This window comes from Lithobates pipiens, unplaced genomic scaffold (assembly GCF_037356315.1).
Source record: "Lithobates pipiens isolate NorthernLeopardFrog02 unplaced genomic scaffold, aLitPip1_a1.2 Scaffold_11, whole genome shotgun sequence".
Classification (NCBI taxonomy): Eukaryota; Metazoa; Chordata; class Amphibia; order Anura; family Ranidae; genus Lithobates; species Lithobates pipiens.
In genome coordinates this window covers 27,196,260-27,208,274 of record NW_027507696.1, presented here as the reverse complement: position 1 = coordinate 27,208,274, position 12,015 = coordinate 27,196,260, and the positions used below count along the sequence as shown (strand labels likewise).

Here is a 12,015-nt window from a genome sequence, read left to right as displayed (position 1 = left end):
TAAAGAAAAGTCAGCAAACTCACTGTATGGTCTGGTAAGGATGCCTGAAAAACTATAAAGGAAAACTACAAATCTTACGGCAACTAATATAGTTCATATATTTGCATTTAGCCGTTACTCTAACGTTCTGATTCAGCTTTTGCAAAATGGAGTTCAAAAGGAGTTGTTGATGAATTTCTACTGCAAATCTTAAAAGAAAGTACAAGTTGGCTATTAACTCCCTGAGGCTTGGAAAATAGCAATATTTTAACAGTTGCTGCCAATTACAATAGTAGTTATTGTACTTATATGATGTCTGAAGAATATAATTGTGTTACAGTGACCCAAAAAAAGATTATGTAATGCCACATTATATCTATATCAGTAAGAAGAAAATTTGGGGACTCGGATCATGAATAATCATCAGTATACTATTTACATGTATGTGCTAGGAAAATGAACTCTTCTTCAGCAAATATGACAGTCTTAAGTAAAAATGCAGACAACTTCATTATCCTCACAATTTATGTAACAGAAACTGTGGCCTGACCATGAAACCTACCTTGCTGGTCTGATTCAGCGTTGCGGGAAATTAGAGCACTTATTGCAGGGAATGTGATACTAGACATTGCAGCTACAGCGCCAGCTGCCCACATCATCCTGAAAATAAGCAAACAAATCCAGCAAATTAATAGATGACCTTGTATTGACGAGTATACCAGCTCTAAACATCAGTTATTACATTTATAACGTTCATAATACAATAACTCATTCCATTCAATTGAGATTCGCTCCAATATTAGGTCCTTGCATTGGAAGAGGTAGCTATACAAAAATACAGAAATATCAGTGCTTGAAATTGGGTACAGGGCAATGAAGTTCAACTGTAAACCGAATTACAGGGGAATCAGAGGACGAACAGAAGCACCCTGCAATTACTTGTCAAAAATGTATCAGCTTCTTTTTGATCAGAAGTGTTACCAAGCTATCTGAAAAACACACCTCTAAAGCTGCATTCACAGCTGAGCGTTTTCAGCTTGTAAAACGCACCCAACAAGCAAAATCCCATTCATTTCAATGGCACCTGTTCACATCTGAGCGTTTTGTCACCTGAAGCAAAAACGCCTGAAAAACGTCCCTCTTTGGGGCAGATTACATGTGTTTTTCTGCCTTTTACATTGGTGACCTGTACAAAATTGCAGTAAAAGTGCACGACTTTGAAACAATCAGGTGTGAATGCAGCCCAAAGAACTGTTGAAAATACAAGCATACATTTGTTGCAAATGTATCCTTGTCACACAAGCTTCTGGATGAGCTGCTACAAGGGTTATGTTATCAAAGCAAACCCATTTATAAAATTAACACCTGTTATAAATGGGGCTCATGTGCACAGCCACAAGAAAATACAGCAACTAGTATGCTAGATCTTGCTAGAAACAGCTGGTAGTAACATCCTGCATAAAAAGTGCTCTGTATGCATGTACGTTTAAGCAACATTTACATGCACACAGCATTACAGAGAGGTTGGCCCTTTTGCTACGAGGCAAACTGCTTCCTAATGAAACCACCAGGCATCCTTAGGTTGATAGCATGCAGACAGCTTTCTGATGAAGCTGCCTAGCATTCTTCGATTGCTGGGATAAAAGAGGCTTCTCAATGAACCTGTCTAGTGCCCTTTGGTTGCTAAAATGCAGGTAGCTTCTCAGTCAAGTCGCCTAGTTTCCTCCTCTTGATTAGCGACACATTGGGGGTTATTTACTAAAGGCAAATTCACTTTGCACTACAAGTGCAAAGTGCACTTGAAATTGCACTGAACGTGCACTTGGAAGTGCAGCCTATATAAATGAATAGACACGCATCAGCTGTACAGATTTATCGGCACAGCAGTGTTTGACAGGCATGCAAGGAAGGGTGCAGAGACATGGAGGCTAAGCGTTCATGTGAATGGGCCCTAAACGTTTTCGCAAACATTTACATGTCAATATTCGTAAATTACTGACCATGGATGCAGATTTTTCTATTTCTTCTTATTTTTTATAGCTATGTATGCGGCAGAATTTTATTGGTCTTTACGCAGTTGTGTGTATGGGCCTTTGGAAAACAACATAGGAGGTGTTCAGATCCTTTGTTTGCAAAGACGCAGGAGACTTCTCAAAAAAAAAAAAAAAAAAAAACACCTAGCATCCTTATGCTGCTCAGACACACATGGTTTCACATCTAGTGTCCTTTCATTGCTAGTATGTGGGCAGCTTCTCAAAAAAGCTGGCTAGTGTCCTTTCATTGCTAAGATGCAAGGGCTTCTCAAGGAGGTCGCCTAGCACTCCTATTCCCGGATGGCAAGGGGCTCTCAAAGACACCTAGTGTCCCTCCGTTGCTAGGATGCAGATGGCTTCTCAAGGAAGCCACCTTGCCCTCTCGTTGCTAGGATGCGCCAATAAAGTGCATTTGTACTGTACACATGTAAACATTATCACAATCGTTTATGTGCATATACTTAATACTGAACATAACTTCATATACATTCACTGGCCACTTTATTAGGTAATCTTGCCAGTTCCAGGTTGGACCCCCGTTTGCCTTCAGAATTGCCTTAATTCTTCATGGCATAGATTCAACAGTGGTTTTGGTCCATATTGACATAACATCACGCAGTTGCTGCAGATTTGTCAGCTGCACATGCATGATGCGAATCTCCCTTTATACCGCATCCCAAAGGTGCTCTATTAGATTGAGATCTGGCGACTGCTGAGGCCACTGCAGCACAGTGAACTCATTGTCATGTTCAGAAAACCAGTTTGAGATGATGTAAGCTTTGTGATTCCTGGAAGTAGCCATCAGAAGATGGGTACACTGTAGTCATAAAGGGGTGGACATGGTCAGCAACAATACTCAGGTAGGCCTTGGCTTTAAAAATGGCTCAATTGGTACTAATGGGCCCAAAGTGTGCATAAACAAATCCCCCACAAAATTACACCACAAGGCTGAACCATTGACACAAGCAGGATAGATCCATGTTTTCATGTTTACACCAAATTCTGCCCCTTCCATCTGAAAGCTGCAGCTGAATTTGAGACTCATCAGAACAGGCAAAGTTTTTCCAGTATTCTATTGTTCAATTTTGGTGAGCCTGTGAGTATTGTAGCTCCCGTTTCCTGTCTTTAGCTGACAGGAGTGGCACCTGATGTGGTCTTCTGCTGCTGTATCCCATATGCTTCAAAGTGCAATGTGTTCAGAGATGGTATTCTGCATACCTTAGTTGTAACAAGTGATTATTTGAGTTACTGTTGCCTTTCTATCATCTCAAACCAGTCTGCCCATTTTCCTCTGACCTCTTACTAAAACAAGATATTTAAAAACCCCAATAGATCAGCAGTTTTTGAAATATTCAGACCAGCCCATCTGGCACTAACAACCATGCTACCTTCAAAGTCATCTAAATCTTCTTTCTTCCCCATTCTGATGCGAACTTCAGAAAATCATCTTCCCCATGTCTAGATGCCTAAAAGCATTAAGTTGCTGCCACGTGATTGACCGATTAGTAATTTGTGGTACCAAGAAATTGAACAAGTGTACTTAATAAAAGTGGTCAGTGAGTGTGAGAGTGTGTATCTATTTTATTTTTCATAGATACGTGAATGAGCCCCCCCCCCCCACAAAAAAGCACACGTGCGCACACATACACACAAATGCAGCTGCACCACTCAAATCAAGGCAGTTATTAGTAAACTTCAATATCTCTAAAGGCACAAGCTGTCATTACTTACCATGGCTGTGAGCCAAAGCCATACCAAGCCAGCTGGAACATCTGAAAGCCCAGGCCAAGTAGAACAGTATTTTTGTTTCCTATTGATCTCATCAGTATACTGAGAAATACAGTCTAGAAAAGAAAATATGTAACAGTATCTACTGTTATAAAGAAATATACTGTACATGTGATGCAGATATATGAAACCTGATTTTCAAAGAACAGATTAATCAATTTTTACAGGTATAGTTTTTTTTTTTTAAACAACCAACATTCTCAGCTAGGGCTCCCCAGATACCGCTAGGGGTTCATTGAGCGGTAGAATATTGACCCCTCATCCAACAGTGCCTGCATAGTTGTGGTTCTAATGCCACTTGGTGGGAGATGAAACCAATGATAAAAGGGGAGCATTCTTCCCAATGACCTCAAGTTAATTCAGAAAGAGTTCCCGGAGACCTAACTTTTGGGTGGAACTCCGCTTAAAAACTGATTTTTTTTTTTTTTTTGAGAAAATCGCCCAGCTCTACAGAAGGTTATCAGGAGGGGGAGTGGGTGGTTGGCACAAGAACAGCACATTATAATGTTCAGTGATCCCTAGATGTTCTCTACACATCCCATTCAGATAGGAAGATATCAGACACTTCTTTACATGTCTATCGGTTTGCGAACAAACAGCGAGATGTGTTCAATACATTGCAGTGTTGCAGGGGGATGGAAACAGGAGTCCCCATCTTCAGTGTTGTAATATGCATTATATTTTTAACAGGAATGTAGAATATGTATAAAGAGCACTTCAGTGATCTCTCTTTTACACAGTGACTGAACTGCTCCTGTGTGCTCAGGACCGTCTGTCAGCAGGGAGGGAGAGGAGGGAGAGGAGCTATGCAGTGTGAAGGAGTGAGCAGCATATGTCAATCACACAGAGGGGAAGGAAGAGGGATGGATCCAGAATGGGCTGGAATCACACTGGATCGTACCAAAAGTAGTGCATGCACTACTTTTAAAAACGCACTGAAACCAGATTGCATGGTACTGCGGTACCATGTCATTCAGTCAATGGACACACAGCAGGGCTCTGGAGCATACCATGCGTGTGCCTCCATAGCACACAGATTGCTATGGAGGAAGACACAAAAGAGGAGGAACAGAAAGCACCAGTGTGGGACACCAGAAGAGGAGGTTCGGAAACACAAGCAGGTAAAATATACCATGTTTATTATTTTAGGAAAAAATTAAGCCTTTACAACCACTTTAAGGAGTATTGCTCCATAAAACAACCCAAGGGACGGTATTTGTAGATGGACTGTTGGCATAAACTAATAAAGACAAAGACATTCAGAACAACAAGTGTGCAGTAAAAATTCAATGTTTCTGCCCATTTAAGACTTTAACCACTAGCCGACCAGCTCACACATATATACTGTGGCAGGTCGGCTCACCTTCGCAAATCGCGTACCCTCAGGTCGGGTGGACGCAATGTCCACTGGTGACCTGTGATCACCTAATAGAGGCAGAACGGAGATCAGCCTTTGTAAACACAGAGAATCTCTGTTCTGACAGGGGACATGTCAGATCTACTGTTCTCAGTGATCGGAAACTGTGATCTCGGTCATGTCCCAGTGAGCCCAACCCCCCTACAGTTAGAACAAACCTAGGGAACACACTTTTACCCCTTAATCGCCCCCTAGTGTTAACCCCATGCCTGCCAGTGTCATTTTTACATTGATCTGCATTTTTATAGCACTGATCAATGTAATAATGTCATTGGTCCCCAAAAAGTGTCATTTGGGGTCAGATTTGTCCTCTGCAATCCCACTAAAAATAGCAGATCGCCACCATTAATAGTGAAAACAATGAAAAAAAAAAAAAGTGTCCCTAAATCTATCCCATAGTTTGTAGAGGTGATAATTTTTTCGCAAACCAATCAATATACATCTAGTGCGATTTTTTTTTAAATCAAAAATATGGAAATATATATATATATATATATATATATATCTATATATCCTGAACTGATGAATAAATTATTTTTTTAATATTTTTTGCAATATGCATTATAGCAAAAAGTTTAATCTTTTTTTTTTATTGTTGCTTTGTTTATAGCACAAAAAATAAAAACCGCAGAAGTGATCAAATACCACCAAAAGAAAGCTGTATTTGTGTGTGGGTGGGGGGGTGGGGGGAGGATACAAATGTTGTTTGGGTACAGCGTCGCAACACAATTGTCAGTTAAAGCAACAGTACCGTAGCGCAAAAAAAATTGCCTGGTCATGAAGGGGGCAAATTCTTTTTCCGAGGCTGAAGTGGTTAAAGAATTAAAAAAAAACACAAAAAACAAACATCGCATGGTAATGAATATACTGAATACATTATAAACAGCGTCTATCATGAAATAACATTTATACATATATTACATAATTACTAGGAACATACCTGAGCCACAATGGACAAAATTCCCACCACCGCGATGAAAGCAGCAATACTACCCTGATTAAATCCTATAATCTGCAATGAAATTAAAAAGGGTGTCATTTCCATTACACACACAAAAAAAAAAAAAAAGAAAGGAGTATGAATAAAATGTTGCAGGCTTGTATCAAAATGTTACAATATTACTGGTTGCTCAAGTATGAATGAATTTACAGCCCCAAATGAGAGGGCTGAACTGCATTAACAAATTGTGATTTCAAGCACAGGAAAGTAGTTGTAAAGTAAAACACTGGGGACTGATGGTAAACCTGCAGTTGGCCTGTAATGTGTTAAAAAAAATTAATTGATGCAATTCGCGAGGAGATCTCTACTGTTCAGATACCCTCCACACTTTACACCTCATGCCCACTATTATTACTTCTCTCTTTCAACCCCACCGCTATAGACCAGGTTGCTAAAATACTTGCCAACGTCCCCCTTACCCACTACGTTTACCCTCTGGCTCTATTCTACACACACTAACCCACATCTTCAATCTCTCCCTCTCTTCTGGCATCTTCCCCAACTCTCTAAAACATGCATTTGTCAGACCCATACTTAAAATGCCCTCACTGGTCCCATCCAATCTTAACCTACACCCCATCTCTTTGCTCCCCCTTCTTATCCAAACTCCTTGAACGTCTGGTCTACAACCGACTGATCATCCACCTCAACGATAATAGCCTTCTTGATCCCCTTCAGTCTGGATTTCGTCCTCAACACTCCACAGAAACAGCTCTTTTAAAACTAACAAACGATCTACTAACGGCCAAAACCAATCAACACTATTCTGTACTCCTACTCCTGGAACTCTCTGCTGCCTTTGATACAGTTGACCACCCCCTCCTCCTCAAAAAAACGCCATGCCTTTGGTCTCTGTGACTGTACTCTTCGCTGGTTCTCTTCCTACTTAGCCAACCACACCTTTAGCATTTCTTATAACTCTACTTCCTCCTCTCATCTTCCTTCCTGTCAAGGCCCCCCAAGGTTCTGTTCTTGAACCTCTCCTATTTTCAATCTACACCGCCTCCCATGGCTTCCAATACCACCTCTACGCTGATGACACCCAGATCTATTTTTCTACCCCTCGGCTCACTCCCTCTGTCTCCTCACGTATCACTAATTTACTATCAGATATATCATTCTTGATGTCACACCACTTCCTCAAACTGAATCTATCCAAAACCGAACTTAATTTTTCCTCCCCCATATGCCCCTTCCCCTGATCTCCATCAAGATCAGTGGCAAAACTATAAGCCCATCCTCACATGCCAAGGTTCTAGGTGCAGGCCTGGACTCTGAACTCTCCTTTAAGTACCACATCCAATCTCTTTCCAAATCTTGCCGCCTCAACCTCCGCAAAAAACCCAAAATATGTCCCTTTCTATCCAATGACACAACAAAGCTCTTAATTCACTCGCTGGTCATCTCTCGCCTTGACTACTGCAACACCCTTCTCATTGGCTAACCTCTACATAGTCTATGACCTCTTCAATCCATCATGAATGCTGCTGCCAGACACATCCACCTTATCAGTCGCCCTATGTCTGCTACCCCTCTCCGTCAATCCCTCCACTGGCTTCCGCTCACACAACAAATTCAAAATACTAACAACTATGTACAAAGCTATCCACAATTTAGCCCCCAGCTACATCACTAGCCTACTCTTTCTCTTCATTCCTCTCAAGACCTCCTGCTCTCTAGCTCCCTTGTCACCTCCTCCCATGCTTGCCTCCAGGACTTTTCCAAAGCCTCTCCAATCCTATGGAACACCCTACCCCAATCTGTCCGCTTATCTCCTACTCTATTAGCTTTTAGACAATCCCTGAAAACCCTTCTCTTCAGAGAAGCCTACCCCACCCACACCTAACAACTGTATTTTTTTGTTTTCTCCATCAGCTCACCCCCCACAGTTATTACCTTTTGTTTCCACTTGACCCTCCCTTCTAGATTGTAAGCGCTAAAGAGCAGGGCCCTCTGATCCCTCCTGTATTGATTTGTATTGCAAATTTACTGTCTGTAAACTCTGCGCAAACTGTTAGTGCTATATAAATCCTGTATAATAATAATACTCCAGCAAGCTGCAACATCCAAGCATTGGCACCAAAAGCATAAAAAAAAAAAAAAGAACTTTTGCAAATAGTGATATATTGAAGCACTATGAAAACTATGAGCTGTTTATAAACTGCAGTTTAAAAATGAACCAGGCCTAAAACATTTCAGTCAAGCTCTGAGGCTTTTCAAGCAGTATGTGCATACTACATCAGGAATAAAATTCAGAACATGATCATTCAAATGGAAACCTGGTGCATTCCTTAGGGTCAGGACTCTATGCAGGCCAGTAAAGTTCCTCCATCTCGAACTGTCATCCATGTCTTTATTGATCTTGCTTTGTCCACTGGACCAAATCATTTGGTGGAGGGGAGGATTAGACCCCTTTCACACCAGGGTGTTTTGCAGGCGCTATAGTGTTAGAAATAGCGCCTGCAATCCGCCTTAAAGAAGCTGCACCATTGTGTGCAGTGTGAAAGCCCCGAGGGCTTTCACACTAGAGCGGTGCGCTGGCAGGACGTCAGAAAAAAGTCCTGCCAGCAGCTTCTTTGGAGCGGTGAAGAAGCGGTGTGTTTACCGCTCCTCCACCGCTGCTCCCCATTGAAATCAATGGGGCAGCGCTGTAATGCTATTGCGGCGTATTGCCGGCGGGTTTTAACCCTTTTGCGGCCGCTAGCGGGGGGTAAAAGCGCCCCGCTAGCGGCCGAAATGCGCCGCAAATCCGGCGCTAAAAATAGCGTCGGTGGTAAAACGCTGCAATCAGCTGTGTAGTGTGAAAGGGGTCTTATTGTGTGGGTTTTTCAGGGGTTGGGCTTAGCCCTTTAGTGCCAGTCAAGGGAACCATTAAGGTGTCAGCATACCAAGACATTTTGGACTATTTTATGCTCCCAACTTTGTGGGAACAGTTTGGGAATGGCCCCTTCCAGTTTCAACATGACTGTGCACCAGTGCACAAATCAAGGTCACCAATGCTCTTCTGGAAGAATGGTCAACCATTCCCATAGACACACTCCTACACCTTGTGGACAGCCTTCCCAGAAGGGTTGAAGCCATTATAGCTGCAAAAGGGTGAGCCACCTCAGTACTGAACCCTACGAACTAAGACTGGGATTAAAGTTCATGTGCGTGTTAAGGCAGGCATCCCAAAATTTGTGACAGTATAGTGCAGCCATTGTCAACTAGGGTTCCGTGGAACCCTGGGGTTCCTCCAGAGTTTGCTAGGGGTTCCTTGAGCTGTGCCTGATGAACCACTTTTTTGATGGTGCCTACAGAGTTCAAGGTTCAGCATCACTTGGCAAAGCCAGCAGCATGACACCAAATATCTTTTTAGCTGTCTTTAAGGGTGGCAATCTGAGCACCACTTTAAGGGGGACATTATTCCTATTGGTCACCAGTATCTGGGGCATTGTTCCTATTGACCCCTGATAAATTGGTTTAGTAAGGGTTCTTCGAGACCTGAAAATAATTTTTGGGGTTCATCTAGGGTTAAAAGGTTGAGAAAGCCTGGCATAGTGTGTGTGTGTGTGTGTGTGTGTGTGTGTGTGTGTGTGTGTGTGTGTGTATATACACACACACATATATATATATATATATATATATATATATATATATTACACATATACACACACTGTATAGCTCTCTAACCTTAAACTTATACAAAAGATACCTGAAAGAAAAAGTGGCACAGAGGACACTATCATTAAGTGAAGTCACATAACTGCAGTCACCTGAGCAGCTCATTTGAAAAGTTTATCATTATATATTTTAATCACTTTTCCACTCACCTGCTTGAGATAGAGGAAAAAGCTGGAATACTGTCCAGCTTCTGGAAGGTAGGAGAAGAATACTGTGATACAAATGAGAAGCACGGTGGTGTCCTTCCCAATCTTCTTCAGTGACTGAAAGAACAACTTAAAGTTAATACTTTTGCATATATTGAACAGTAATTGAGGATGTTGTCATTATAAAAATGTAAGCGAACAAAGCTAAGAATATATCCAGGTTGAAGATGACAGCCACATAATAGCTTGTACTTTCCTGGCATTACAGGTGAAGCAAATAGGTCCACAAATGTATCAAAAGCAGGTGGTGGAGATGTTTTAAATGTTAAAGTTCAGCTCTGTTTCGGTCAAGATCACATTATACAAAAAAAAAAAAGCATACGAACAGAACAGAGAAATATAAAAATATGATATTAATCTTGAGATAAATGAACTGAAAAATTATTTTCCATGTGATCACTCACAAATGAAAGTTTTCTGATCATCCCTTCCCAACAAGCTGAAGTCAACTCTTTGGAAAGCTTATGTCTGATCTACATTTTGTATATACTCCCTAAAAATTGGTAAATATGGTTTTGTTTTTATTTTCTTACATGTATTACATTTGTAATAAAACACATGTACTCTCTCTAGTAAAGACATATCTTGTTTTCTCATAACTTATTTTCTCACAAAATGCTATTTTACCACCTCTTCGATCATCATCAATGCCTGCTTAATGATACCTCACCGAAACTTTAAAATAGCACTGTTAGCCTGGTGAGAACTGAAAGTGTTTCTAAAGGATTTATTTTATTTTTTTAAACCTGTGTGCAACAGCTCCCCCCTTAACAATCTCGATCCAGCAATCTGCACGAGTGCAGCGGCTCTCCTGGGTCTCTTCCTCCTCATTGGTTGAGACAGCAGCAGGAGCCACTGGTAATCCTGACAGTCCCTCTGCTTTCCTATTAAAAACTGACCACATTAAGCAGGTGAACACATTGTGGTCAGTTCTCTAGCTATGCTGGAAGCCCAGTGTGCTCTCCTCCAGTGATCAGACTTGTCATTAAACCCCACCCCCCCATTTACTGAGAGCATCACTGCACTGCCGTTTCTCCTCCCCTAGCTCTCAGGGCTTATGCAGCTGAGAACGAGTATATGATCACTTATTTAAAAAAAAAAAAAAGTATTTATAATTTTGATATATATATATATATATATATATATATATATTATATATAGGCACAAATATTTTTATATTTCTATTTTAAACTGAATGTGTTGTATTACAAGGTGGGGATTTACATGTACTTTAAAGTGGAGCTCCACCCAAAAGGGGGCTCTCTGCTTACTTCCTCCCTCCCTCTGCTACCGCATTTGGCACCTTTCGGGGGGAGAGGGGAGCAGGTACCAGTTTTTGACCGCAGCGAGGTCCCCTGGAAGTTTGCCCCCCTCCTCCCTCCCCTGCGGCTGGGCCATTTACAAAGTGCAGCGTGCTTCACACATGAGCAGTAGGAAACCTTAGAAGGACTGGCGGCAGCAGCACCTGAGAGCCGACCGAAAAGTCGGCTGGGGTGCCAACATTGCGGGATCCCAGGACAGGTAAGTATACCAATATTAAAAGTAAGCAGCTACAGTATGTAAAACCGTTTTAAGGTTTTCTTCTAGAGGTATATAAACAAAATAGTTTATCACTGGAGATAAATGCGATCTCCTACTATATCCACCTTTAAGTAATCCCTGAAATCTCATCTCTTCAGGGAAACCTACAGCACCTCTGCTTACCGTGACTGTACTTTCTACATCAACTCATCCCCACACAATTATTACCTTTTTGCACCACTAGCCCCCTCTCTATTATATCATACGATCTCACAAGCAGGGTCCTCTTCACTCTCAAATCTTAAAATTTATTGTAACTGTACTCTCCTTTTCTATTGTAAAGTGCTGTGCAAACCGTTGGCGAGATATAAATCCATAATAATAATCACTGTAGGTAAATTACATTTT

At 41.4% G+C, this 12,015-nt stretch overlaps 1 protein-coding gene across 1 annotated transcript in view; it reads right to left on the bottom strand.

The window, feature by feature from the left end:
• LOC143961017 (hippocampus abundant transcript 1 protein-like) overlaps positions 1–12,015 on the bottom strand; it is a 106,586-nt gene that overhangs the window by 18,981 nt on the left and 75,590 nt on the right. Inside the window, exons 7-10 of the mRNA XM_077470131.1 lie at positions 10,030–10,143; positions 6,158–6,229; positions 3,744–3,856; positions 542–639 (exon numbers count right to left, since the gene is read on the bottom strand). Coding sequence (XP_077326257.1) covers positions 542–639; positions 3,744–3,856; positions 6,158–6,229; positions 10,030–10,143 — 397 coding nt within the window. The remainder of the gene's footprint in view (positions 1–541; positions 640–3,743; positions 3,857–6,157; positions 6,230–10,029; positions 10,144–12,015) is intronic.